We start from the raw sequence: 25718 nt of genomic DNA, 5'->3' as shown, positions 1-25718 counted from the left end.
TAGTAAAATGGACATCGCTCCATAAAAGGAAACGATGCTTATTATAATAATGCACATCGTTTATTATATACTACGGAATGTATATTGAATCTTAAATAGTAGGATATATGGAAAATATGTGTGAACCTCACAAACGGCAGGCAAAATAAAAAGAATCCGATGTCTGATATCATATAAAACATCGTTTCTAATATGAGTAACGATGTTAAAATGAAACTTCTGCTATTGGACATATACTTCATTAAGCATTAAATGCCAAAATATGAAGGTTTAACAATATCTAAACACACTAATATGTCATCATAATAATTGTTTTACATCGGTTCCATAAGCTTATTCGATGTCTATTGTTGAACTGGACATCGGTTTTTGACCGATGTCTTTTTGTTCGTGATCTTTAACATCACCCACTAAGACATCGGATGGTTTTTTTTTTTAACATCGGTTTCTGGCCGATGTCTAAGGCAAAAATCCTAGTAGTGTGCGATTGATTAGTATAGCTATTATGTATTGCCTTTTATATACATGATGTAACCCTATATAAACCTCATGGTGAGATGAATACAATACAATTATCCAATTCTCTACAACAGTAACAGTGAAGTCTCTCCTCTTGAGTATAACCTCATATCTCTTCTTACCTCTAGAAACTTGAAATGTGCAAGTCTTAGAGCACAAGGCATTGACTTTATCTGACGAGCACAAATTGCCAACACTGCTTCATACATGAATAACCTACATCACCAATAATTACAGAGTATAAAATGTACAAACTAGCTCTGTCAAATTAATTACAAGGGTCTTTTCATAAAACATTACATTACTGTACTTGCACTATTAAACATAATTACTAGCATCACTTTCAGGTCAAGCTGAATTATTACTTCCAACCAGTTCCAATGCTCTTCATGACAGAACTGGGTTGAGAAGAGATTTGTGTCTCACTCAAGCCCTCTAATGAGAATACTTCCCACCCAAACTCTCTCAAGTAGGTGACATAAACTTCTGGGACATGCGCAACTTTCCAATAATCATTGCCATGCTGATGTGGAAGTAGAGTCTTGATTAGTTTTTCTGGCATATCAAAAAACTTAAGCAACTTTAGTTTGATGAGATGTTCAATGCCTGATGGGACTTTCTCCAGTGATTTACAGCGCCGGATGATTAGATTTTCAATACAAGGCATTGTTCCCACCTCCATCTCTATGCATCGAAGTTCATCAGATTTATCGAGGCATAAATGCTTGAGCTTCTTAAATCCGCCGGCTCCAAAACATAGTGTGTCTCCTTCAAAAACCTGACACAACTCAAGATGTACTAGATTGGGCAAATACTGAAGGAATGCAAGTGGATCATCCCTTAACCTGCTCCATTTCAAATACAACTTGACGAGGCTATGGAGAGAAGGTATCCAGTGAGGTAATGCTTCCAGTCTGCCTCGCAAGTACAAATGCTGAAGCAATAGAGGAGGAGAACACAGGTGCTGCAAATCAATGATCTCGTCTTCTTCCACTGAAGTTATGGACAATGCATAAAGTTTGGACAACTTTTCAATGGATGAAGAAAGAGCCTTGCCATCTTTTTTCCTCATCTTAACAATGCCTAACCTTCTCAACTGAACTAGTTTCCCCAGCTCTCTCAATAATGCGCTGCCACCTTGGTTCACCTCAATAAAACATAGCTTTTGAAGGGATTTCAAAGCTCCTATTTTTGCAAGGACCTTAAAACCATATGTTGAGTGAAAATCTTCGTAAGGAACAAACTCATAACGATATACCAAGAGATAGCGCAGATGTTGGAGTTTCAGAATTTCAACTGGGAGTTCAGTAACTCGAGAATGCTTAAGATCCAAAGTTTCCAGGTTCTGAAGCTTCCCTATAAATCTTGGAATGGTTTTTACCCTGGTATCTCTCAAGCTCAGATACTTTAAAAAGTAAAGATTCACAACTTCAACTGGGAAAACATTTAAAGGTGTACTTTGCAAATCTAACACATTAAGCAGCGCAAAGCCGGCTGGGAATAGTCTTTGTAGTGATGGCTTCTCAGCAACTGTGAACATAAAAAGAGAACGTAGTTGAGAAGCACACCTGTTTGTCTGAACATATTGCAGTGTGTTATGTATTGACAGGCGACGGATTTTTGCTGGCAATGTTACATTCTGCTCTTTGGCTATTGTGGCAAAGTTCTGACTTCTTGTCTTGGAGGTGATAATTTCGCGGAAGAGATCATGGATACGAAATTTTGTGACCCTTCCATCAGCTGTTGTCTCTGCTGCTTGAATCATGCTCCTATTCAATAGTTCATTGAGGTAATCCTCTGCAACCTCTTCCAATGTCTTTCCTTGTTTTTCTTCAATGAAGCCCTCTGCCATCCATAATCGAATAAGCCTCATATGCTTAATTAGATGGTCCTCTGGAAAGATGCTCAGGTACAAGAAGCACGATTTTAGATAGTATGGTAAATCATTGAAACTGAGTGAAAGTACTTTCTTCAAGTCCTGCAGTTTGTCATTGCCCTCAATTTCAGCCCCGAGACTGTGGCCAACCATTTCCCACTCATCAATTCTGCGCTTATCTTTAGCAGCCAGAACTCCACTAATTGCCACAATAGCAAGGGGTAGCCCCTCACACTTTCTCAGAACATAGTTACAGATTTTCTCTAAATGTGGAGGGCAGGAATTCCCTTGGAATGTCTTCTTGCACAGGAGCTCCCATGACTCCACTGGGGGCAAGGGCTCCAAAGTATAGACTTCACCTCCAGATTCTGTGCTTGTTGTGGAGGCTATATCTGCATTTCGAGTAGTTAGTATCACTCTGCTGCCGTAAATATTATTAGGCAGTGCATACTTCAAGGCATCCCATCCATATAAGTGCCACACATCATCCAAGACAATGAGATACCTCCTCTTCTGTAGGAAGTCTTTAATTATTGTTTTCAGCTGGTTGGTATTCATGCTATTGATTTCTTGTGGAACTGGACTTCGGATTGCTTGGTGGAGCTGTTGAACGATGTCTTTGAGAAGTTCCGCTAGCTTGAAAGACTGAGTAAAAGTGATCCAAGCACATAATTTGAAATGTTTCTTCACTTCTGCTGCATCGTAGACTTGCTTCGCCAGGGTAGTTTTCCCCATTCCTCCCATTCCTGCCACAGAAACTACCTCACGTCCACAACCACCATTGACCAGCCTCCCAACCATCTGCTTAATAGGCTCGTCTATGCCCACTATATCAGTTTTCTCTAGAAGTAAAGCATCACCTCGATGGTCCTCCAACAGGTAACCTGCACTTTTGGAGCTTGAGCCTTGTTCAGCCATATTGAATTTGTGGTGGAGTCGCTTATGAACCTCAGAGATTTTTTTGATCCTGGAGTTTATGGCTCGTAACTCCGAAGCAATTCGATATCGAGCTTTTGTATTCTTGATGCAGCAAGAAAGCTTATGGATTGAACCATATAATCCCTCCCCATGATCATGTGCTTGCAGAAGGGTAAATTCATCAAGAACATCTTCACTTTCGTGAGCAATGTCTCTTAGTTGTTTAACCCATACTTTGAGTTCCGCATCACTCTCTTCATATGCATCAGCAACCCTCAGGAAAGCCGTCATGCGCTCCAGTTCTCCTCTTAGATACAAAATTTCTTCCCTAACCCCTCTCAAAAGTTGCAACTCATTTTCGAAAAGAGGTGCAAGCTTGTCAAGTAGAAACTTTACTGCACTCTCCGCCATTTTATTTTGTATCTTTACTCTCTTTGATTTCCCTTTCTCCCTCAACTGATACTTTTGAGTTCAAAAAGTCTGATTATATAGGCGAATTGAAACTCACAAAATATACAAGAACAATTGCAGATACCTTTCTGTGTATGTAACCAATTAAGTGGAAGAAGTAACAGCAATTGACTTTTCATGTCCTTATGCATGCAAAGCAGTGAGATTGTAGAAATTTCCGAATCATTGCTCCATGCAGTTAGATGATGTGAAGGAATCTTCCCACAAAATTAAACAATTTTCATAAGTCCAGTTTTGTGGAGCTTGTAAGGTTCACGGTCTTTCCCTTGGTGATCAACTCATCCACCAGATCATTTCCTCTCTGCAATTGCCTATAAAGAATAGCATGACTGCGATGCTTCAGACAACATGTAATATCTAAATCTTACGCAATGAAATTAATTTAAGGGTTGATTTGATCAACACAAAAGATGTAAGATATGAAAGTGATCTCTCTCATCTCATCACCTAAATAAATGATGACTCGGAACAAGTTGATCAACACATATTTGTATTTACAATATTTGGATTCACTTGACAACTTGTTTCCAAATGAATACAAAAGGTAGCCAATTGCTAGGATAATTTCACTTGACTAACTACCTCTTTGTATATTAGAAACTCTAAAGTCCAAGTCAAAGCACACAATTAGCCTCTTGACAACTTGTTTCCGAATGAATACAAAAGGTAACCAATTGCTGGGATAATTTCACTTGACTAACTGCCTCTTTGTATATTAGAAACTCTAAAGTCCAAGTCAAAGCACACAATTAGCCTTCCCTGGAAAGCCTCATGAAAGTGAATGAAAATTGTACGTATTGCTTACGGTTAGTGATTGCCTAATTACTATTTTTACATTTTGTCTGGAAACATATATAAATAATGGAGACAAGCTAGTGTACTGGTGGGTATGAGATACCCTCATTTACAACTATTTGAACAAAAATTTACAAGTATTTGAACCAAAATTACAACATTGAGAACAAAAGTTACCATATTCATTTACACTATTTACATATAGTTAAACAAAAATTACAACATTGACAACGAATTTGTTCAAAAGCTTGTAAAAATGTCGTAAGAGATGTAATTATCATTATTAGAACTAAGATTACAACATTGACAACGAATTTGTTCAAAAACTTGTAAAATGTCGTGAGAGGTGTAAACGTGTAATTACCATTATTAGAACTAAGATTACACAAAGTAGGACTCAAATTACAACTTTGACAACAAAATTTGTTCTCACTTTTGTAAATGTGGGTATGAGATACCCACCACTACACTAGAATTTCCCATAAAGAATGAATTGATTTCTTTTTTCAGTAGAATATGTTTCAAAAGTCAAAACTCTTACTAGCTAGATAGGTAACATGAGTTGCTTCGTCTACTGCACCTGTTAATAAAACATCCAAGCTAGCATGAAAGATATACCCTCTGGACTAATATAGCTAGGTGGGTATTTTAACCTCAACAGTGTCAAACACTCACTAATTAAGAACTAAAAATCAACTCTGAAAAATTACCAAGTTGTTTTACGATACTTATATAGGAAAATGTTGGCACCCAATCAATTAAGGAATAAATAAAGATATCGTTTGTGGAAGTTTAATAACTTCTATCAGTTCTTTACAAGCAACAAGGTACAATAACCAGAATGAGGAGAAGTACTAGGTTTCTTGACATACTCACCTGAGATGTAAACAAGAGGGATTATGCCAGAAGTACAAACATACATGCACTAAAGTCAATCATTTGTGCATTACAGTTTACTTTTAATTGGGGCCGGCCAATGAATACATTACAGTTATTAAATGACAAAACATATCAGATTATCTATCTTCCCTTTACCCAAAACAAAAGTATGCAAAAGGTTCAGTGCAGCAAGGTTACAGTGACATACGCGTGTATCAGATTCTTTTTTTTTGTTTCCTTTAATAGTTGAGGGGTTAGAAGTTGGTAGTCGACCTTCATCAAAAGTAGTCTAATACAAATACAAGGTGATGTAAGTTTTGAATAATCTTTTTAAGGCTAGCTGCATAAATCTTGAGATTAGTTACCATGCCATCTGCTAACTTCTTGCGCTCACATCAAGGGGAACAAAACATTTCCTCGCAAATAATATTGCACCGTTCACAAATTTAACCAATTGCAAGTAATACGATTTGGAGTCTAATCAAGGTTTTATCCATTTAGTTGGATATGAAATGTAGACTCTTTATTCATATTTCATGAAAGTCTGAAGATTTCATTAATTTAAGACTTTCTTACAAAAGTGAGAGAACATAAAATATATGTGGCCTCGTTAAAACCTTTTCCGGATAAAACCCAATTGGGACAAAATCCTGGACAAAGGAAAGAGTACCACACGTTGATATACACAAAAAATTAAAACAAAATTGACTGACATTGTTGTCAATTAATCTTAACGTACAGCTAGGTAATTAAGAGCTTTTTCATGCCAATACCAGCTACGAACACCATTGCATTTCACTCCAAAGGAAGTTGTTCTCCTCAGGACTAAAATTGATCATTGACTCCAACCAATCTGAACAGTCTTCATCAGCTGTCTTCTGTTGCTCATCAATTGGGACCTCTACCAAAGACTCAAGCCAGTACGCAGCATCCTGCAAGCCAATCGATCCACCACAAACATTATTGCTTCCAGATGGATCAATGCAACAATTTTCTGACAAATATGGCATTTCAGTGCAACCATCAGAGGCCACAGACATGGATGATGTGGGAGCATAAAGAAGGGTGCTGTTTACCGCGTTATCTTCATCCACATCTATATTACTACTTACACCATTAAGAACTGGTTCTTCCTTCTCTACCGTACCCATTTCTTCTACCATTTCCTCCCAGAGAAAATCTTCCTCCGGCAGCTGATTAAATATTCCATAATCGTCTACAAATGAAGGCCCTGATGATTGCCCCTCGGATGCTAATTTTTGGAGTCCACCATTCTCCTCACCTTGAAGGCCAACTGCTTCAGCTTCTGATGAGGGTGCATTATCATCTTCAGAGCATTCCAATGACTCTTCTAGTTCAGCTGCAAATGCAGCATCATCTTCTGATGGCATTGTTGGTGGTGCATTATCAATGGATGGCACGGTTCGTTGTCGCTTCGCTTGTGGCTCAAGCAACACTTCTTGCTCCCTATTCGAGTTTTCTCCGTCATCACAGGCATAATTGTTTTCAAGAAACTGTTCCTCTTCACGTTGCTTTCTCTTCTTTTCAATCTTGGTTTTGGGTTCACCATTCTTTCGTAGTAGACAAAGAACACAGTCTTTCACCTTTTGTTTCTTGTCTCTGAGTGATCGATCAAGGTAGAACTCGTACAAGATCCAACAGCCGTTGTGCACCGAGTCTTCATTCTTGTAAGTATATCTTTTCTTCAAGCCAACAACACAACCAGAATCAACAGATCGTACTGGCTTGCCGGAGTCGTCGCCCTTCCAGGTGCCACTTCCAACATTCCGGCGTACGCGCTTGTCTGTGGAACTCATCTTCTTGTGTTGGGTGAAGAAGTAAATGTCCTTATTGAGCCTCAAGTCGTGTGGTCTTCTGGTCTTGAAGGCCTCCCATATCTCCCAAGGTTCTTGCTGACCGTAGAGGTCGCAGTCGAACACCACGCGGCTTCTGCCGGGCACGTTCTGTCCGCTCAACATCGGCTTGAGGTAAAAGAGAACTAGTTCATCGTCCATGGGGCAGAACCTCTGGCCAGGAAGTTGATTGCCTCTGCTCTCCTCCATTAGAAACTCTTGCTGCATGTTTCTCTTGCTTTTCTTGGTTTTGGAAAGAATTGTTTATGGAAAGAAGATGAATAGCTAGGTTTTGATGGATAGAATTGTTTCTGGATTGGGGTATTGATGAGTTAGTTTATAGAAAGTTATGGCTAGGGCTTTAGATGAGTTTTGCTTCAAAGAAGATGCGAGTAGCTAGGGTTTCGATGGATCAATTTATAGAAAGCAATGACTAGGGCTTCAGATCTACTTAGAAAATATGAGAAGGTTTCATAATTCAGATGGTCCAATTTATAGAAACTGATGACTTGGAGGCTAAGGAACCTCCTTGAAAGTAGGGTTTCCTTCATATATTACGTGGACCAATTGGATTTCCAAATCATAGACGGTTTCTATTTTTCTTTCCGTGCATGCGAACTCTTGCTGCACGTTTCTTTCTTTTCTTGATTTGATAGCCAATGGTGCATCTCAACTAGAATCGTTTCTTTTGATTTGGCAGAGGAAAAATTTGAGAAATTCTGCCATATTTTGTACTTGAGTAATGATTAGTTAGTCGGAATTGGAACTATCAAAATTGTCAGTACAATCAAATCTATGCCAATAACGATATGGGTAATGAATAAATATGGGATCGATGAACCTTGGATTAAGCTCATGAACATTCCTACCAATATTATACCTTACAAGATCTCTCTAACGGACTGTTAAACTCATTGTGGAGAATTGTGAAGTTTTGATGATTTTGGATGGAAAGGACTTTGTAATCAAGGGCGAAGGCACTAAGGGGCACATGTAATATGGAATCCCACAGAAAATATATATAGGACTATACGATTTTCAGTCTCACAGTATTTTGTGGAGTGCAGAAGTATTCAGTAGCGGAAACATCTTAAAACCAAGATTTATTATCAGTCTTTTGTTATCTGTTAAAGTTCTGAGTACAATAGCTTTGAATATTGTAGTTTCTGAGTTATGATGGAATCAAGTTGTGCCTAACGTACAATTTTCTTCTTGTTGCTGTACGTTTCTTTTGGGAATTCAAGCAAAAGAAGTTCATGAGCTCTCTTATATTTATATTGTTCTGGTTAGAATTATATTGAGTTTTGGACAGAAATAAAAGACATATGGCAATGACTACCAACTTGAGGAATGTTAGAAATGAATAATTTTATCTTCAGCGATTTCTATCGCTAGTTCAATGAAATTTCCTTTTCTCAAAAAAAAAAAAAAAAAAAAAAAAAAATCAACTTGAGGAATGTTAGAAATGAATAATTTAATCTTCATATATCGTCAAGAGAACTGATGTTGAGTCTCCACCTTATTAGCTGGCCGGGAGGCTGTCTGTAGACCTAGAAGTATGGCGGGTTTAGGGGTTAACAGACGGCAAGTATGAACCAACCCATGCTTGCCAACAGAAGCTGGAGATTAATGCAGAATGATCAAGGTTTATGGGGCAGAATTTATACTTTTATAGAGATATGTTCATATATGATACTTCTTTATTATAACTATTTTTTTGATTAAATATGGACTTCATTAATACTAGCTTTGAGGTAATAACACTCATAATAAGAGCGCTGCCCCTTCAAGCTCTTGCATCAAAGTTTACATCACATAATTAGCCAAGATGGACCAAGCTCTTGGCAATACATCGATTGACTAATACAAGCTTAAAGCTCTCCTAGCTAAGGCATGAGCATTAATCTGGTTCTTTTTCTTCCGAACATGCTTCCAAGACACTACCACTAGTCTCCCTCCAACTTTCTAACTTCAACCCTGACTGCACTAAGATCCAAACCTTCATAATCCAATGGATTAATCACATTCAAAGCATCTCCAATTACTTTAAACTTCTTTATTATCTTCTAATTAAAAAAGAAAAAAGAAAAAAAAGTGCTCCAGTACATGGTCTGGGCCTCTGGGGTGGTGTTTGGGGCTGAACTGTTAAGACAGGGTTCGCAACAGAGAATTTGGAATGGTGCTCTAGTAAATTTTTGGAATGATAAATGTTCTAACCTTGGAGCTCTGAGACAATTTGCTATAGATGCGAAGTATATATGTTAATGAGTAATGACAGTGCTTCTGTTCAGGATTTTCAGCAAAATGGTACGGTAAATGGATTAATGGAATGTTGATCTTTTAAGAAATTATCTTCCTCGCCAGGTTATAAGTCATATTACATGCACAACTGATTCCTTGGATCATTCTACTGATAAACTCATATGGGGAAGTACATCTTCTGGTAATTATGTCAAGGCCAAAATCATTGTGACTTTAGATGGCGGGAAATACGGTCCTTTGCAATACCAGCTCCTACACTGAAGACATTTCTTTGGATTATTGTTTTAATGCTCACAGGTTAAGGATACATATTGCAAACTCTCCTAACTGTAGCCTTTGTCTTTAGCACATGGAAAAGATGGGACACTTGCTGCTGTTATTGTAGAAATGCTCAACAAGTCTGGCATGCTGTTACCATCCCTATTACAATGCAGAATACTTTTTCCCTGGGTTAGAAGGAGTGGATTATTGCTAATTTGAAGCAACATAGGTGCTTTTTAGAAATATGCAGTGGAATACTTTCTTTGTCTTGTGCCGCTGGTATATTTGGACATGAACGTGCAAGAGGATCTTTGACCCTACTTTTCATGTTCCTCATAGTATTTCTGAAATCATTATGAATTATGCAACTGAATGGTGGAACTAAAATTGTAAATCTGTAGTGCAAAAGAGTTTGCCGATTAAATTGAAATGTTGGAGTAAGCCTGGGGTGGGAAAGGTTTAAGCTGAATGTTGATGGCTGTAAGTCTTGCTGGTTTAATTGGTGCAGGAGGCATCATTAGAGATGAAACAGGAGAGTGGACTAATGGTTTTATGGCCAATGTTGGTGCTAGCTAGGGAAGTTATACAGGCTGAAGCTTGGGGCCTTTACTATGGTTTGCAACTTGCTCTAAGTCTGAATATCCAACATCTTGAGGTGGAGTCTGACTCTGCAAGACTGATTACATTTTGGCAAAATGAAGATGTCAAGCTGCATCCTCTCGGTACCTTGCTCCTTAACTGTAAGCAGTCGATGGAACAGTTTGCTACACTGCTGCTCAGGCACATTCATAGAGGGAAATATGGAGGCTGATTTTCTCGCTCAGGAAAGTGTGCGTGATGCTGTGGGTGTATGTACTTGTAGTACCCCTCCGACTCTGGTGATTGAAACTATTCTGGATAACAATTTAGGTGTTGCCAGGCCTGGCAAGGGGGATTAGCAATAACCACCCTGGTTACTTTTTTCTTTTTCCTCTTTGTTCTGGGTTATATGCAATGCTACATGCATGAAGTAATGGCCTCTTCCAAATGAGTGAACCACTAATTGTATCCCATTAGAGTTTGACAGCATAAGGTGTCAGGATATTATTACCAGAGATGACAGAAAAAGGTTATATGTAAACCAAAGAGAAAAACAAATCTCAATCCTTTCTAAGGTTGTATACTGCCCTTGTGAAACCAAAATTCATCATTCACCAGTTGCAATAATAGAATAGTGAGACACTAGGAAATGGAACCCCGCGCGATGCTGCGGGTTTTTTTTCTTAGTCAAATTTATAGATTCATAGTTTCCGGAATATTGTATAGTTATATTACAAAAGTGGAAATACCAAGTTGGTTACAAAATTGATTTCCTAAGCAAAGCTGTTTCGCTATACAAAATTGGTTGAGTGTCAACAAAAATAGCTACATCAGGTCCTTCGAGATGATTCTTCTACAGCTAATGTAGGTTGTGACCGGGAGTTACTGCAAATGATAACAGCAGAGGGTTAGTAGATATTTTAATACAAGTCGATAGAGTTTCCAAGTGTAAATTCCGAGATACATAAGAGAATATTTCAATACTTAAAATGAAGATAAGGGCAACATATAAAAATTTAAAAACTTAAGTGTAAAGTTTCTAGGCAAAATAAGTGATCTCCTCTTAGAATTTCAGGAGTTAGTTCAAAGGAGATTACATGAAACTATAATTTTTCTATGAGATTGTAATGATATGACAGGGATGAAATTAGAGGACATACTTTGGTTTTGTTTCGCTTTGAGGCTGTTTCACTTTATTCCTGGTAGCCTTGGTATCAAGATTGTGTGCTACAACCAAAAACAACTACAAATGGCTACCAGATATGCATAAGCCAAAGTGCCATAGCTATTTTGGGTTGAACTATATTGCTAATTGATCAGCATCTGGTTTTTCTGTATGCCAGAAGAAACAGTTAAGAGACTTGAGAATCGTAAAATATACAGTAAATCACTTTGACATGCATGTTCATAGATTCTTCACAATGCCTATAAATTACATCAATTTTTTTTTTTATGTGAACATAGTCAAGCACCCCATGCTTTCTCGAGAAGATCAAGAATTGTTTTGCAATGACACAACATCAAGCAAATGAATCTCATTTCTCATTCACTTTGACATGCATGTTCATAGATTCTTCACAATGCCTATAAATTACATCAATTTTTTTTTTTATGTGAACATAGTCAAGCACCCCATGCTTTCTCGAGAAGATCAAGAATTGTTTTGCAATGACACAACATCAAGCAAATGAATCTCATTTCTCATTACTCTGCCAAATTAAGCATTTCCAATGACACAACTGAATCTCATTTCTCACAATTATATATCTTTATACAGTATGACTGACGGGTTCACAGTAAACATAAGGTAACACCCCTCATGTATATGGACCCATAAGAAGACGGAAAAAGAAAATCTGTTCTTTATTATAAAATCCTATGCATATGAGCAATTAGCAAAGTCTATATATAATGACCATCAAGAAGAGGACATATGTAATTAAGGTAAAATTAACCTCCAGCTTTAACCCACCACTTTTTTGTTTTGATTTCTTGCCTAAGGAGTTACGATTGTGTGTGGCTTTGATCTGCTGCTGAGTATGCGGCTACCTGCTTTGATTCATCTGAGCTGCGGCTGTGGCTGCTAGAGTCATGGATTGATATTGAGGCAATGGGGCTGCTTGCAATTCCAGATCTCTGACCATAAAAAACCCAGAAAGCTATGTCAGGTGAGCCTTAAGTTAACCCCTTCTGAATAGTGTTGCATTGCGAAATTAGTGATAGTGACATACTTGAATGTGCAAGTTTCCAAATATACAATGACGTAGAAGCTTTGTAAATCAAAAAGAAAAAAATGGCAGCATACTTTTAATGAGAAATGGACTGTCCTAGTTCCCTAGATTGCTAATAAGATATAGTTCGATCAATTCGCAGTACAGCTATATATATATATATTGTACGACTTTTTGCACTTATACATCAAACATTTCTCACTCCACCAATCAATATTTGGTCTAAAGTTTCGACAGTGTTGGACCCTAATTGCTGTGGTTCTAGAGTACCCTAATTCCAAATCAATCCTTTCAATTAAAGTAACTTTTGACATCACTAAGTTTCGTTATCATCAACAATACGACCTTACCTTTATCATTTGCATATCTGAACTGCTATTTTGAGCTTACACTCGAAATAACTGTTGAATATATGAGACTGATTTGAAAATTAAAAGCATAAGCATAATGCTCTTTCTCATATTAACAGTGTGTGATAACCAAAGCATTCCCTAATTAAATCCAACATATATATAAATTGATCATGTAATAAAAGCATTGGAATCGAATCACAATTCTATAATCCAGCCATCAAATTATATGCACATTTCAGAAACTATATATAATCCAAAATTTCCTATTTTGCTGAATGAAAGTTAGGAGAAACTAACTCACAGAGTCAGCTGCACAATTACGCAGTTTGATCTGAGTGTTGCAGGGTCAAAATAAGCAAAGCAGTTGTCAACGTTTAGTCACAACAGGAAACGAAACTTGTCGCTCAAAACAATCACCTGCAAATACAGATAATTACACATTAAAAATTGACATCAATGATAAATAAGGCCAAGCATGAAAACACGATTGGAACATGAAGGTTTCTCATCAAGAAGACTGTTCATAACACTGTCTTTGTGTTTTCATGAAGGACTATATGCGTGACTGTTGGAGTAAGTTTACTACTTCAAACCAACAAAAAGAAGACCACAAATGAAAAATAGGTAACAAAACCTGGCTTGGAAATTCTAATACCAGAGGCAGGACTCTAGTTTGTAGGATTTCTCATATGATTTCATGGTTTTGATATCAGTGGCACACTTAAACTTAAATCCTAGCACTAAAATATTACAATCAAATCACTAACATATTATATCCAAAACTCTCAGCTTAATCTTTGCTTCATTATAATTATTCGGAAGAGACGCCCATAATGCTTTGTTATTATATCTGATTGCTTTTGGGGACACAAATATGAAATACATAGAATGAAGGAATACAAATAAGAGATTCTTTATGTAGTACGTACAACGTACAAAACTATAATCAAATGGTGGTGCGTGAGGAAGGTCCTTTCTGGACACAAACGACTACGGTCGAATTCGATGATATTTTGGCTTTAACTCCAACAAACATGAAGCTGATGTTTACGTTCGTTACCCGAAAACTATATCAGAAGTATATATTCACTACCTCACTAACCAAACAGAGCTCCACACACAACCAAATTCCTCAAAACAGATCGAACATAAAGCCGTAGCAAATGAAAACGATCCGAAAAATAAAAATCATTTGAACCCGATAATAATGATAGCCATAGTGATTTGAATCGAGCAATCAAGAAAACCCGAAAATTCAAGCTTCTAATCACATAAAAAAGCAAAGCAATCAAAAGACACACAGAGAGAAACAGATCGGCGTACCTTATAAGCTGAAGAAGACGATCGGAATTGGATTCTCTCCCTCTCTCTCTCTCTCTCTCTCAATGTTGATGTCGATGGCAAGAGTTGATCGTACGAAACACCGGAACTCGATCTCGACACAACAGCAGAACTCGATATCGATAGAGCCTCCCCAAAAAAACAGAACCAATTATTTTGGGATTTAGCCAAAACAAACGCAAAACCTCTATTATTTTTTTAATCTCAGCTGTCTCTCTGTCTCCATCACTGTCGCTGTCATAGTCTCATAGTTGCTCTCTCGATCACTATCTCTGGTTGCTCTCTCGATCACTATCTCTGGAAGCCTCCAGCGTCCTCATCGTAAAACAATGGCAAAATCGTAGTTGAGGAGAGCGGCAAGGACAAAAGCGTCACTCCACTTTTCACAAACAGTGATGAACAGTAAACCGGACAACGACGTACTATGGTTATGTACTCAGGCGACACCTATTTCTACCACAAACTGGGTGGCAAGTTCATAATGTAGAACACTCATAGTGCACGCTCTAGTGATGTGACTGAGTCGTAAGTGCTTTAAAACAATGAGAAACAAAGGAACCAGTTTGTTAGAGTAAATGGCTACTTTATTTGTATCGATAAATGCTGTCCTTTATTTTCCTTCAGCTTCTCCAGCAATTGTGAAAACAGTTCGTTGGATTAAAGGGATATATGTATCGATAAACACTGTCCTTTATGTTCCTTCAACTTCTCCAGTTATAGTTCATTGTTTATACTTTATACTACCCCCAACAACTCAAAACTGGACAGCAAGAGCAGCAAATTAAGTAGCTAATTGACTTCCTAGCTAAAGGTGGGGAAAACACTTTATTATGTAAATATCAAGAAAAACAATGTAAATAACTAAATATAGAACAGTTAGCATCTTATCATGATACTTGGAATCAAAGTCAACACCAATTCAAACTGTTTAGCTCAAGGACTAAAAAAATCGAAAGTTTCGGCGATATTTCGTCGAAATTTCCATTTTTTTGTGGTGTCGATATTTCTGTGACCATCCAAGTATATTTCGACGGATATTTTAGAAATTTCCCGACATTTCCTGAAATATCGAGAAATTGATGATATTTTGCGAAATTTTGGGTAATTTCCGTGACCATCCAAGTATATTTCAACGGATATTTTAGAAATTTCCTGAAATATCGAGAAATTGACGATATTTTTTGAAATTTTGGGTAATTTCCGGAACCTTCCGACTCTTCCCACCCTTTCTCACATCAGTCACCACCACTCTACCACCCTTTCTCACATCAGTCATATGCAACATCAACATCATGTGGCTGACATATAGTTGGCCAAAAATTCCAATAAAAAATCAACAAAGTCACCAGGGTTCAAACCTTGGTCACGTCATTGCTCTTTGAGCAAGAGCCTTAGCCAACTCTGCTGCACCTACACTTGTGTTATCATTGCAATATTCTAATATATATTCATTTTGCCTACGAATCTGAAAACTTAGGTAAATGTTCAATCAATAACTAGCATAGAACAATCAATTACATTTTGAATTTTGTACCTCATAAGTCTTCTACATGATTCTAAGTTACTCATGCAATTCAAGGTATAATGTATGATATGTACAAAGAATGTATATAATATGTAATGGCCTAGCCTCCCATTGGGTTTCCGGCCATAAAAAAAAAAAAAAAAGATGTTTATTTCTAAAATTTTCAGAGTTGTAAGCGATTTAACATTTGCCGTTTCATCTTAAATTATTACAAATTACTATATAACAATATTTATTAAGGTTTTCTTTTCATATATAGCAGACAATTGATTAAATAAACATATCTAAAAATTTTACTTAAAATTTCCATGTTTTTCTTCAAATTTCCATCATTTTTCTTGATTATTTACTGAAATCGATATATCCTCGATATTTTCATCGAAATTTCCGTTTCCGAGACCATCGAAATTTCCTCGAAACTCGATATTTTGGTCCTTGGTTTAGCTTCTTTTCTTAGTTTCAATTTCCACATAAAAAGTATCCATACATTACAGGGTACCAAAGAACTACACTTGCTAATCCAAAACAAAAGGTAAGGTATAAGAAGGCAATTTTCCATACAAGCAACTAAATTTTATGAAGTTAAGAAAAGAACGGAACAGTTGCCACAGTAGGGATATTTAGAAGCCAATCACAGACATCATACAGGCTTACCAAGAAGGTTCATCAACTTTCTTTTCTTATTTTCCAGTAGACCATTTGCCATTATTTACTAAACCATGAGCTGCCTAGTACCATTTTTGATGTCCAGACATCAAAAATTAATAACGCCGATCCTTTCCCAGAAAAATTTATCTGCATAAAGAGATTTTAAGTTGTTAGCCTGATTGCTACTGCAGCATTCAAGACCAAAATTTTTTACATTATGAATACTCATTTTTAAGTACTTGGTATACCTTGTGACATATTCAGAACCATGTAAGCGCGCAGGACTGCTGAGTCAGGAGGAGATGATTGATCATTCACTGAATTGACACATCTTTCAAGCAGCTTAGCTGAACAGCTGGTGCTCATAATTGATTCATACCAACTTTTATCATAGCATGTAACAGATGATTGCAGCCTCTTATCATAGCACAGCCTTTAGGTTGCTTTGTTTGTAGGTTGCTTTTTTTTTTGGAGGGGTTTGGTTTTGCCCGTCCCTATTGTTTTGACATTCTCTCTTTTAAAAAATGGATAAAAAAAATAATAATAATAATAGCACAGCCTCATCTTTCAACATTGTTTTTAAGATGGATTGAAACCTGTGGTAGTCCTCTTCTTGTCTGCTATATATCAAATAAAGGATGTAGAGAACATTGTTTGTGTCCAAGTATACAGGTTGGTACCATTTACATTTGCTTTGAATAGGAAGGCAAACCCATGTGCTTTGACTAGACAAAATAAAATAATTCCACAGCTTGTTGGAAGTGGAGATCAGAGATATCATACATGAAGCAGCAAAACCACATGTTAGGTTGGCTTGTTAATCCACCAATTCTTGTCTGCAAAGAAACCCTACCCACCAGCTTAGAGTAGAACTGCCGACTGTGAGTCTGAAGCCGGGAAGATATCTCACTTCGAGTGGTCCTTGTCCTATCTGTCAACTCAAGGAAGTAGCAGAAAGATACTTGCATATGTATCTGCTGGGGGAGAGTCAGGTGAAGGACAAGACAATCTCATGTGATTTCTTGATTTGAAACAAGTTGGTGTCCCTCATCAGTGCCAACTTAACCACTCATTTTGTGTAGCAGATGATCTTCCACACACCCTTTCATCATCTATATATACACACACAAATTAATCATAAGGTACAGAAAATAGAGAAAAGAAATTAACATTAAGAAAAAATGATTAATCTTCATTTTTTTTGTGCAAAGCTAAAAGAGAAAAAGTAAAAAAAAAAAAAAACCACATGATAGTTCATGTTATTTTCTTGTTATTAATTTTTAAAACTCAATATCTTGTGTTTAATTTTTTATTTATTGGATAAAACATTTATGTTGTCTGATTAAATAATAGAGATGTAATTAAGATTTATAAAGTAATTAAATCATTGAAGTGACTAAGTTTTTTATTATAAAGATATTTTTTTGTTTGCAAATTATATGAGTGAGGTTATTTAAGAAACTTTAGTAAGGTTTAATGAGTAAATTTAATATTCAAAAATTTGATAAGAGGTGTAAAAAGCATAGGAGATCAAGTGAGTAAATTTGAAGGTTTCAATAGAAAAACTCTTGGAACAATTGAATGGTTAAGATTAAACCACATCATCTAATACTAAATTTTTTTTTTTTTCTGTTCCTTTTCCTTCTAAGAAAAAAAATAAAGATTTAACTGTGATTTTACATTGACGGATGGACTGAATCCTATGCTTGTATGTAGGGCTGCACACGGATTGGGTTGGTTCGGTTTTGATTCTAAACAGTCTCTATACTAAAGTGAGCGGTTTAAGCATTTTGGACAACCGGTCATTAAAAAAAAAAACCTTAACCCGATCCAATCCAATCCAATTAAAGATGGTTTGGTTCGGTCGGTTAGGCGGTTTTAACCTATATTATATTAACATACTATTTATGAAAAAAAATTCTAGTTAAATTCAATCTAAATAATTAAAATTATATTAAATAAGCATAATCTAAATTTAAAATACAATAATTAAATCCAAAACTAATATTCAAAAACCAAAATCTAGAATAGATTCAAAGTGATTGAATTATTTGATGGTTTAGCTATAAATACTAGCTTAATATGGTAGTATTAAAGGTTAGAGAATGAGAGATTGAGATATGTGATATGAGAGTATCAAATTAATCGTAGTGATTATATATTAGACTTCTAGGCTTTGGGCATTGGATTCGATATGGTAGTATATCATTTGAGAATAAAGTTATAATTGGATATTTAGAACTTACTTACAACGACTGGACAAATGAATATATATATATATATGTATATATATACATATATTTATATTTAACACTTTTTTTTATTATATTTCAAACATACAGGTCGGTTCGGGTTCCGCGGTTTAAGCAAAAGAGAAACCAAACCAACCCAATTCATAAATTGTTTGGTTCGGTATTGAACCGGCTTTCAATTTTTTAAGTTAAAAAACCTTAACCAAACCATATTTACCTGTCGGTTTTGACCGGTTTGGCCGGTTTGTACCGTGTTTTGCACACCCCTACTTGTATGTAGAACATATAAGGCAGTTGTCCAGTTCATGATTCATGAATCTCAAATTTTTATTGTTCATCAAATCCTTGTTGCTCACTGCTCATTCATGGCTATTATCTAAGCTAGCAAAGGGATCATGTTAACTCGGAGTCTACCTTTGTGATTCAAATGGATCTAATCACCGAATCAAAATCGTTCGTAGAGAACAAACAAAATTATTATTGTTAACGTACTCATAGGATTTGAGGCTAAAAACTCAAAGACAAATTCAATGCAAATTGCCAGAAACAATTATATGAAGAGAAAAGAAAGTTACCATTTAAATTAAACTCTGAAAAAGCCTTTATGTTTCATGAGATCGAAAGAATGGACAAAGAGAAGAAGGGAAGGAGAAAGAATAAGAAAGCGATCCAGACTTCAAGTTCATGAATGAAAGAACCTAAGGTTTGCTTTTTGTTTGGATCGATGCAGAAGACAGTAACTGTAACGTTCGTTTCAAAACTTAAAATAAAAAATAAAGGCTAAATTATGTGGCATAATAAAATCTATGAACTTACTTGTAAGATGGTGATCTAACAAACTTCACAAAAACTGCACACAATTAACTTTAGAGGATCTTGATGCTACTCGATAATATACAAATTGTTGGTGTACGTGTTTGTACTTTTTAGTAGCGCTCATTGGTTATTTCAGCACCTGAATGTCCTCTCTTTACCTCCATGGGATAAAAATTATTGGCCAGGTTATTGATTATAAGCAGGCATGCAATAATATACTCGTAAATACAAAGGATAAAACTCTATCTCTAGCAGAAGCTACCTGCAATAATACATTCAACTACTGTTTACTGATCAACTACCTGCAATAATACATTCAACTACTGTTTACTGATCAACTACCTGCAATAATACATTCAACTACTGATCAACTACTGGCCATGAGGAATAGTGAGGACCTTCTGGTGGTGAAATTACCGAACTATACGTCACCAAAATTCGTTGTGCAATAATTGCATGGTACTATTGCCTCTGTTTGTAGCAATACTAGTAACAAAGACAACATCATTATCCTAGTTAGTTTTTTTTTTTTTTTTTGGTTAAAACGGGGACTAGAAAGAGAAAGCTTGCCAACCCTAATTTATTGAGAGAAAGAGACAGAAAATTACAACCATAGGGGAAGAGCAAGGTCTCCCTCACGAGAAATCAGATAAACAATAGAAACAATCTAAACAATTTAACTGCTTAACATATTCAAAAATTTGGGAGACCAAGTTCATCTCGCCGACAATACTGAAGGATGGAAGCAGGAGGATCATCCCACCATGTCATGATGCTAGTCAAGGACAAACCCACCATCATTATCCTAGTTAGTAATTTTTCGTATGACTAAATACTGTTTAGTCCTTGAGCTTTTAACCATAAAACACTTCAGTCCCAGCCCTTCTAATTTCACACGTTTAGTCCCTGTACTTCAAAATTTCAGACCAATAGGTCCTTGCCGTCTAAAAGTCGCGGCGAAATGTCTATTATGCCCTCAGTTCTTTTTTTATAATAAATTTATTCCTTTCTCTCTTTTTTATTTATTCTTTTTTCTTTATTTTATTTATTCTTTTTTTTCAAGCAGAAAGAAAGAAAGGGAAAAAAAATTCATTTTCCAAAAAAAATAAATTAATTAATTAATTTAAAAAAAAGAACTGAGGGCATAATAGACATTTCACCACCACTTTTAGACGGCAATGATCTATTGGTCTGAAATTTTGAAGTACAGGGACTAAATGTGTGAAATTAGAAGGTCAGGGACTGAAGTGTTTTATGGTTAAAAGCTTTAGGACTAAACAGTATTTAGTCCTTTTTCGTATTATACGCGAATAAAACACTTATTTACATTTTTTTTTAAAATACTTCCGTACTTCATATTTTTGAAAGGGATTCGTTAAATTTCCCATACTTTTGAAGCCAAAAGTATTATACACGTACTATACACGATTTTTATGTTTTTTTTCTTCTATATTTTACACATATTATTAAACAAAAATGAATATAAACTAATATTTTTAATTATTTAATTAATTAAAAATATTTTGCCTAACTTTTCAACGAACAATTGAATAAAATGTCCAAATAATACACGTACGTATTTTTCGCGTACTATACACGTCCCGTTTTTTACTAACTATGATCATTATATATAAAGCAAGATGATGATCCAGAGGATCTTGATCATAAGCAAAAGGAAAGGTTGATATCAAAGATTTTCCTTAGAAAAGAAACACATACACTGCTACAAATACATAAACATACAATGGCTTCTAAGAAGCCTCATGCTGTGTGTATTCCAGCTCCGTCTCTAGGCCACATAAAGGCAGTGCTTAAACTAGCAAAACTCCTACACCATAAAGGCTTTCATATAACCTTTGTCAACACAGAGTCATTTCACAAGCGCTATCTTAAATCTTTAGGCCCCAACTCCTTAGATGGTCTCCCCGATTTTCAGTTTGAAACCATTCCGGATGGCTTACCAGATTCTGATGCTGATCCCATGAGCTTGCTATGTGAAAACAAACATATGAAAACTTTGTTGCCTCCCTTTCGCGGCCTCCTCACAAAACTCAACAATGATTTTACTAATCCTCCAGTGACTTGCATTGTTTCAGATGGTTTCTTGTGGATGTTCACCATTGCAGCTGCTCAAGAAATTGGGGTCCCCATAGTGCTCTTCGAAACTATTGCTGCAACAACGTTCATGGCATTCAAACAGTTTCGCACTTTGGTCCAAAAAGGGCTTGTACCACTCAAAGGTACGTGACTAAACATATCTAACCATTGAGGAGGTGTGTTAAACTATATCCCTAATTACTTCATACATAAGATTTGTAGGTCAATTATTATTAAATCGATCTTCCATTTTTCTGATTTCCATATAACTAATTGCTGTGGAAAAGAAAAAAAAGGAATCATACTTGTGGACTTAATTATTTGTTTCACATATGTATTCTCTACATTTGTAGACTTGACATTTGCCTTTCCTTGGACTTGGGGGCTTGTCAATCTTAGATACGTCACCTGAGCAGCTATGCTTGACGATGTAGTAGGGTAGCTAGATCCCATTTTATTTTGATGGAATATACTTGTTTTTTTTTTTTGTTTGCTGAAAATAAATAGGGATAAAATCTGTTTAGTCCTTGTACTTTGCCTCTCTCATCGTTTCAGTCCCTGACATTCTAATTTAATTTAAAAACTCCATGATCTCACAATTTCCCTCTAATAGGTCTCTTCCGCGTCAAATTAGGAGTTGGCCTTGGGTGAAATGTCCAATATACCCCTATGTTAATTTTTTTTCCTTTTTATTTTTTTTTCCCTTTTTTTCCTATTTAATTTCTTTTTTTCTTTTTTCTTTTTCCTTTTTAATTTCTTTTTTCTTTTTTCTTTTTCCTTTTTAATGACCATCATATCCTGCTGCATCAGTAGCGCCACATCGGCAAACCAATCCAGATCGACCCGAAACCCCAATTATTGTTCTCCACGCCGGCGGCCATTTTTCTTTTCCATCACTATTCTTCTTCTTCACTTCTGGTTTTGGTCAACTTCGCCATCAAAAACCACCATTTCAACCATGCCCAAAATCCAAATCACCATTTTAAGCAAGACCCAAAAACCTCAGAGTCTGAAAAAATGGTAGTTTTCAGTGAAAAGTTTCCAAATTGAGGCCTGATTTGGAGAGAGAAAGTGGGATTTGAGTGGGAGAAAGAGAAGTAGGCTGTGAAAACAAGAGGGGAGTGGTTTAGCGGCGAATTTCTGAGCTGATTGGGATCTGCTTGTGCTTGAGAGATGGCATCGGCGACGATGGAGACGAGGGCGGATCCGCTAAGAGACAACAGAGGGAGATCGCTTCAGAGAAGGTGAAGAAGTGATCGATCAGCTCCTAGCCTCTTGCTTTTGCTCAATGTCCATCTATACACCGCCAAGCTAGGTCTTTGCTGGGTTTGGTTTCAATTTGGGGAGAGAAACAGATGGGTTGTGGAGTTTGATCGGAATGGGATTGGTGGGTTGAGGAAGGAGAAAGTAGGCAGAACAAAAAGAAAAAAAAAATTAAAAAGGAAAAAAATTAAAAAGGAGCAAGAAAAAAAGAAGCAAAAGCAAAAAAGAAATTAAAAAGAAAAAAGAAAAAAGAAAAAAGAAAGAAAAGAAATTAAAAAGGAAAAAGGAAAAAGGAAAAAAAGAAATTAAAATGGAAAAAAAGGAAAAAGAAATAACAGAGGGCTATATTGGACATTTCACCCAATGCCAACTCCTAATGTGACGCGGAAGGGACCTATTGGAGGGAAATTGTGAGGTCAGGGAGTTTTTAGATTAAATTAGAATGTCAGGGACTGAAACGATGAGAAAGGCAAAATATAGGGACTAAACAGATTTTATCCCAAATAAATATGAATATACTTAGGGTGGTTTCGATACACATAAGACAGCACTGGCCAACCCAAAACATCCAAATAAAATCAATAAAACAGATTCACTGGGAGGTAATGAACAATGATTTTCCCCAACACTACCAAGGCTGAATATCAGGCACTGAATTCTCGAGAAACAAGACACCTACAGAAGCTCATCTATGCAAATTGATTGTCACTACTGCTGCTTGCACTCTGGAGGACGCTCACCACCTTCTGCTCCTTGCGCCTTACCTCTTTTCTTAGCTCCAGTAGATGGCTTTTTCCTTCCCTTCTCTTCCTCTTCCTCTTCTTCATCATCTTCGTCATCATCCTCACCGTCCTCTTCATCTTCATCTTCATCCTCGTCATCGTCATTGTCTTCATCGTCATCTGCATCACCATCGTCATCTTCTATATCTTCAAACTCATCCTGAACAGCCTCCCCAGTAAACCATGACACCGCATGGGGAATGATTTTGTCTCTTATCGTTGAACCAATGTCGTAATCCTGATCTATCTGACCTTGAAGTTCTTCCACAGTTTCCTCATCAAATCCATCATCAGTATCAGGGATCTCAATGTAATATTCTTGTTTTTATTGGGTCTTTTACATCCTTTTTCACCTCAAAAAAGAAGAGAGCTAGGTAAACAAAAGTCAATGCAAGTTCAACAAAACCTTCCTGCAGGGAGACAAATTTCAGACAAGTCTTGCTGCCTGATCTTTTATACGTAGTTTTGATCTTTTACAAATTAGTTTTGAGACACTTATCTAGCATCTCCTCAATCTCTTCCAGGATCTTATTTACAGGGTGTGAATCAATTAAATGACATATCCAATCATGACATACAATGTAGAATTATATGTATGAGAGCTTGAATACTTTTGCCGAACTCTTTAATATGAGATCGAGTATTATAAAAATAAAATATGTGTGTTTGTGTGTGACGTTTTGGAATACATATAGTTTGTGCAGATTGATCTCATTGGTAATTTGTTAATAATATTTCTTTAACTGAATGTTGGTACGTATTGTAGATGAGGGCTGTTTCACAAATGGATTTTTGGACAAAGTGATAGACATGGTTCCGGGAATGAAAGATATTCGTTTAAAGGATCTCCCAACCTTTATTCGAACTACAGATCCAAATGACACCATGCTTAACTTTTTCATGGAAACAGTGGATAACGTTCACAAAGCATCGGCAGTTGTATTTCCTACTTTTGATGCTTTGGAACAAGTTGTGTTGGATGCTTTCTCATCTATGTTTGATCAGTCACTTATTTATGCAATTGGTCCCATGCAGTTACTTCTCAATCAGATGCCTAATGACCCCTTAAAGCATATTGAATGTAGTCTATGGAAAGAAGAATCTGAGTGCCTCCAATGGCTAAATTCTAAGGTGCCGAATTCAGTTGTGTATGTGAATTTTGGTAGTGTAGCATTCTTGACACCAAAACAGCTAGTAGAATTTGGTTGGGGACTTGCAAATTCAAAGCTTCCATTCATGTGGGTTATTAGGCCTGGTTTGGTAATGGGCGAATCAGCAACTTTGCCACCTGAGTTTGTAGCTGAAACCAAAGAAAGAGGTCTGATAGTGAGTTGGTGTCCACAGGAGGAAGTCCTTAATCACCCATCAGTTGGAGGGTTTCTAACACACTGCGGTTGGCATTCAACCATGGAGAGTCTGACTGCTGGAGTGCCTATGATCTGTTGGCCATTCTTTACAGACCAGCAAACAAACTGTTACAAGATTTGTAAAGAATGGGGCATAGGAATGGAGATCGGTAGTGATGTGAAGAGAGACGAAGTTCAAAAGCTCGTTAAAGAGATAATGGAGGGAGAGAAGGGTAAGACTATGAGAAAAAACATCTTGGAATGGAAGAAGCTTGCAGAAGAAGCAACTGCTCCGCATGGGTCTTCATTCGAAAATCTAGACATTCTAGTGAATCAAGTTCTACTACGAAAAAGAGAAGGCCGGGCAGGTGTTTGATCTAATTAGCTAGTAATATGAAAGATGTTATCCATGCATCAAAATATTGTTATTTGTAATAATTTAGTAACTGGAAAGAATTCTGGTTGATCATAATAAGGCACGCACCTACTAGTTAGGAATGTGCTAGTGTTGTTTGAATTTCATGTTTGAGTGGAGGATAGCCTTTCATGGCTACTCAATATACTTATTCGATGTATTGTAATCTATTTTTGATATACTTTTGTCTTTGCAAATAAAAAAATAAAATATCTATGACCTGGCTTTCCCAATAA

At 36.4% G+C, this 25718-nt stretch overlaps 2 protein-coding genes and 2 long non-coding RNA genes across 6 annotated transcripts; 1 reads left to right on the top strand and 3 right to left on the bottom strand.

The window, feature by feature from the left end:
* Positions 1 to 595: 595 nt before the first annotated feature.
* Positions 596 to 4337, bottom strand: LOC112180139 (disease resistance protein RPM1). Of its 3 annotated transcripts, none has more exons than XM_024318640.2 (2): positions 4232 to 4337; positions 596 to 4095 (listed from the first exon to the last, which is right to left on the bottom strand). In XM_024318640.2, exon 2 carries the CDS (start codon positions 3722 to 3724, stop codon positions 881 to 883), a length of 2844 nt encoding a protein of 947 aa, XP_024174408.1. In that variant the 5' UTR covers positions 3725 to 4095; positions 4232 to 4337; the 3' UTR covers positions 596 to 880. The 3 variants fall into 3 exon arrangements, with proteins under 3 accessions (XP_024174408.1, XP_040366513.1, XP_040366512.1); XM_040510579.1 differs by having other exon boundaries at positions 596 to 1901; positions 2088 to 4281; XM_040510578.1 differs by having other exon boundaries at positions 596 to 3775; positions 3849 to 4281.
* Positions 4338 to 11059: 6722 nt separating this feature from the next.
* On the bottom strand, positions 11060 to 14605 carry LOC112175408. The gene is made up of 5 exons (XR_002926435.2): positions 14321 to 14605; positions 13299 to 13414; positions 12386 to 12549; positions 11574 to 11745; positions 11060 to 11298 (listed from the first exon to the last, which is right to left on the bottom strand). It is a non-coding gene; the product is annotated as an uncharacterized LOC112175408 (long non-coding RNA).
* Positions 14606 to 16045: 1440 nt separating this feature from the next.
* LOC121050559 lies at positions 16046 to 19756 on the bottom strand. Its single transcript, XR_005803423.1, has 3 exons — positions 19580 to 19756; positions 16760 to 17623; positions 16046 to 16658 (listed from the first exon to the last, which is right to left on the bottom strand). It is a non-coding gene; the product is annotated as an uncharacterized LOC121050559 (long non-coding RNA).
* A 1497-nt stretch (positions 19757 to 21253) lies between these two features.
* Positions 21254 to 25718, top strand: LOC112176004 ((R)-mandelonitrile beta-glucosyltransferase). Its single transcript, XM_024313802.2, has 2 exons — positions 21254 to 21819; positions 24488 to 25718. Exons 1-2 carry the CDS (start codon positions 21324 to 21326, stop codon positions 25441 to 25443), a joined length of 1452 nt encoding a protein of 483 aa, XP_024169570.1. The 5' UTR covers positions 21254 to 21323; the 3' UTR covers positions 25444 to 25718.

Source organism: Rosa chinensis, chromosome 7 (assembly GCF_002994745.2).
Source record: "Rosa chinensis cultivar Old Blush chromosome 7, RchiOBHm-V2, whole genome shotgun sequence".
Classification (NCBI taxonomy): domain Eukaryota; kingdom Viridiplantae; phylum Streptophyta; class Magnoliopsida; order Rosales; family Rosaceae; genus Rosa; species Rosa chinensis.
This window is presented reverse-complemented; position numbering and strand designations above follow the sequence as displayed.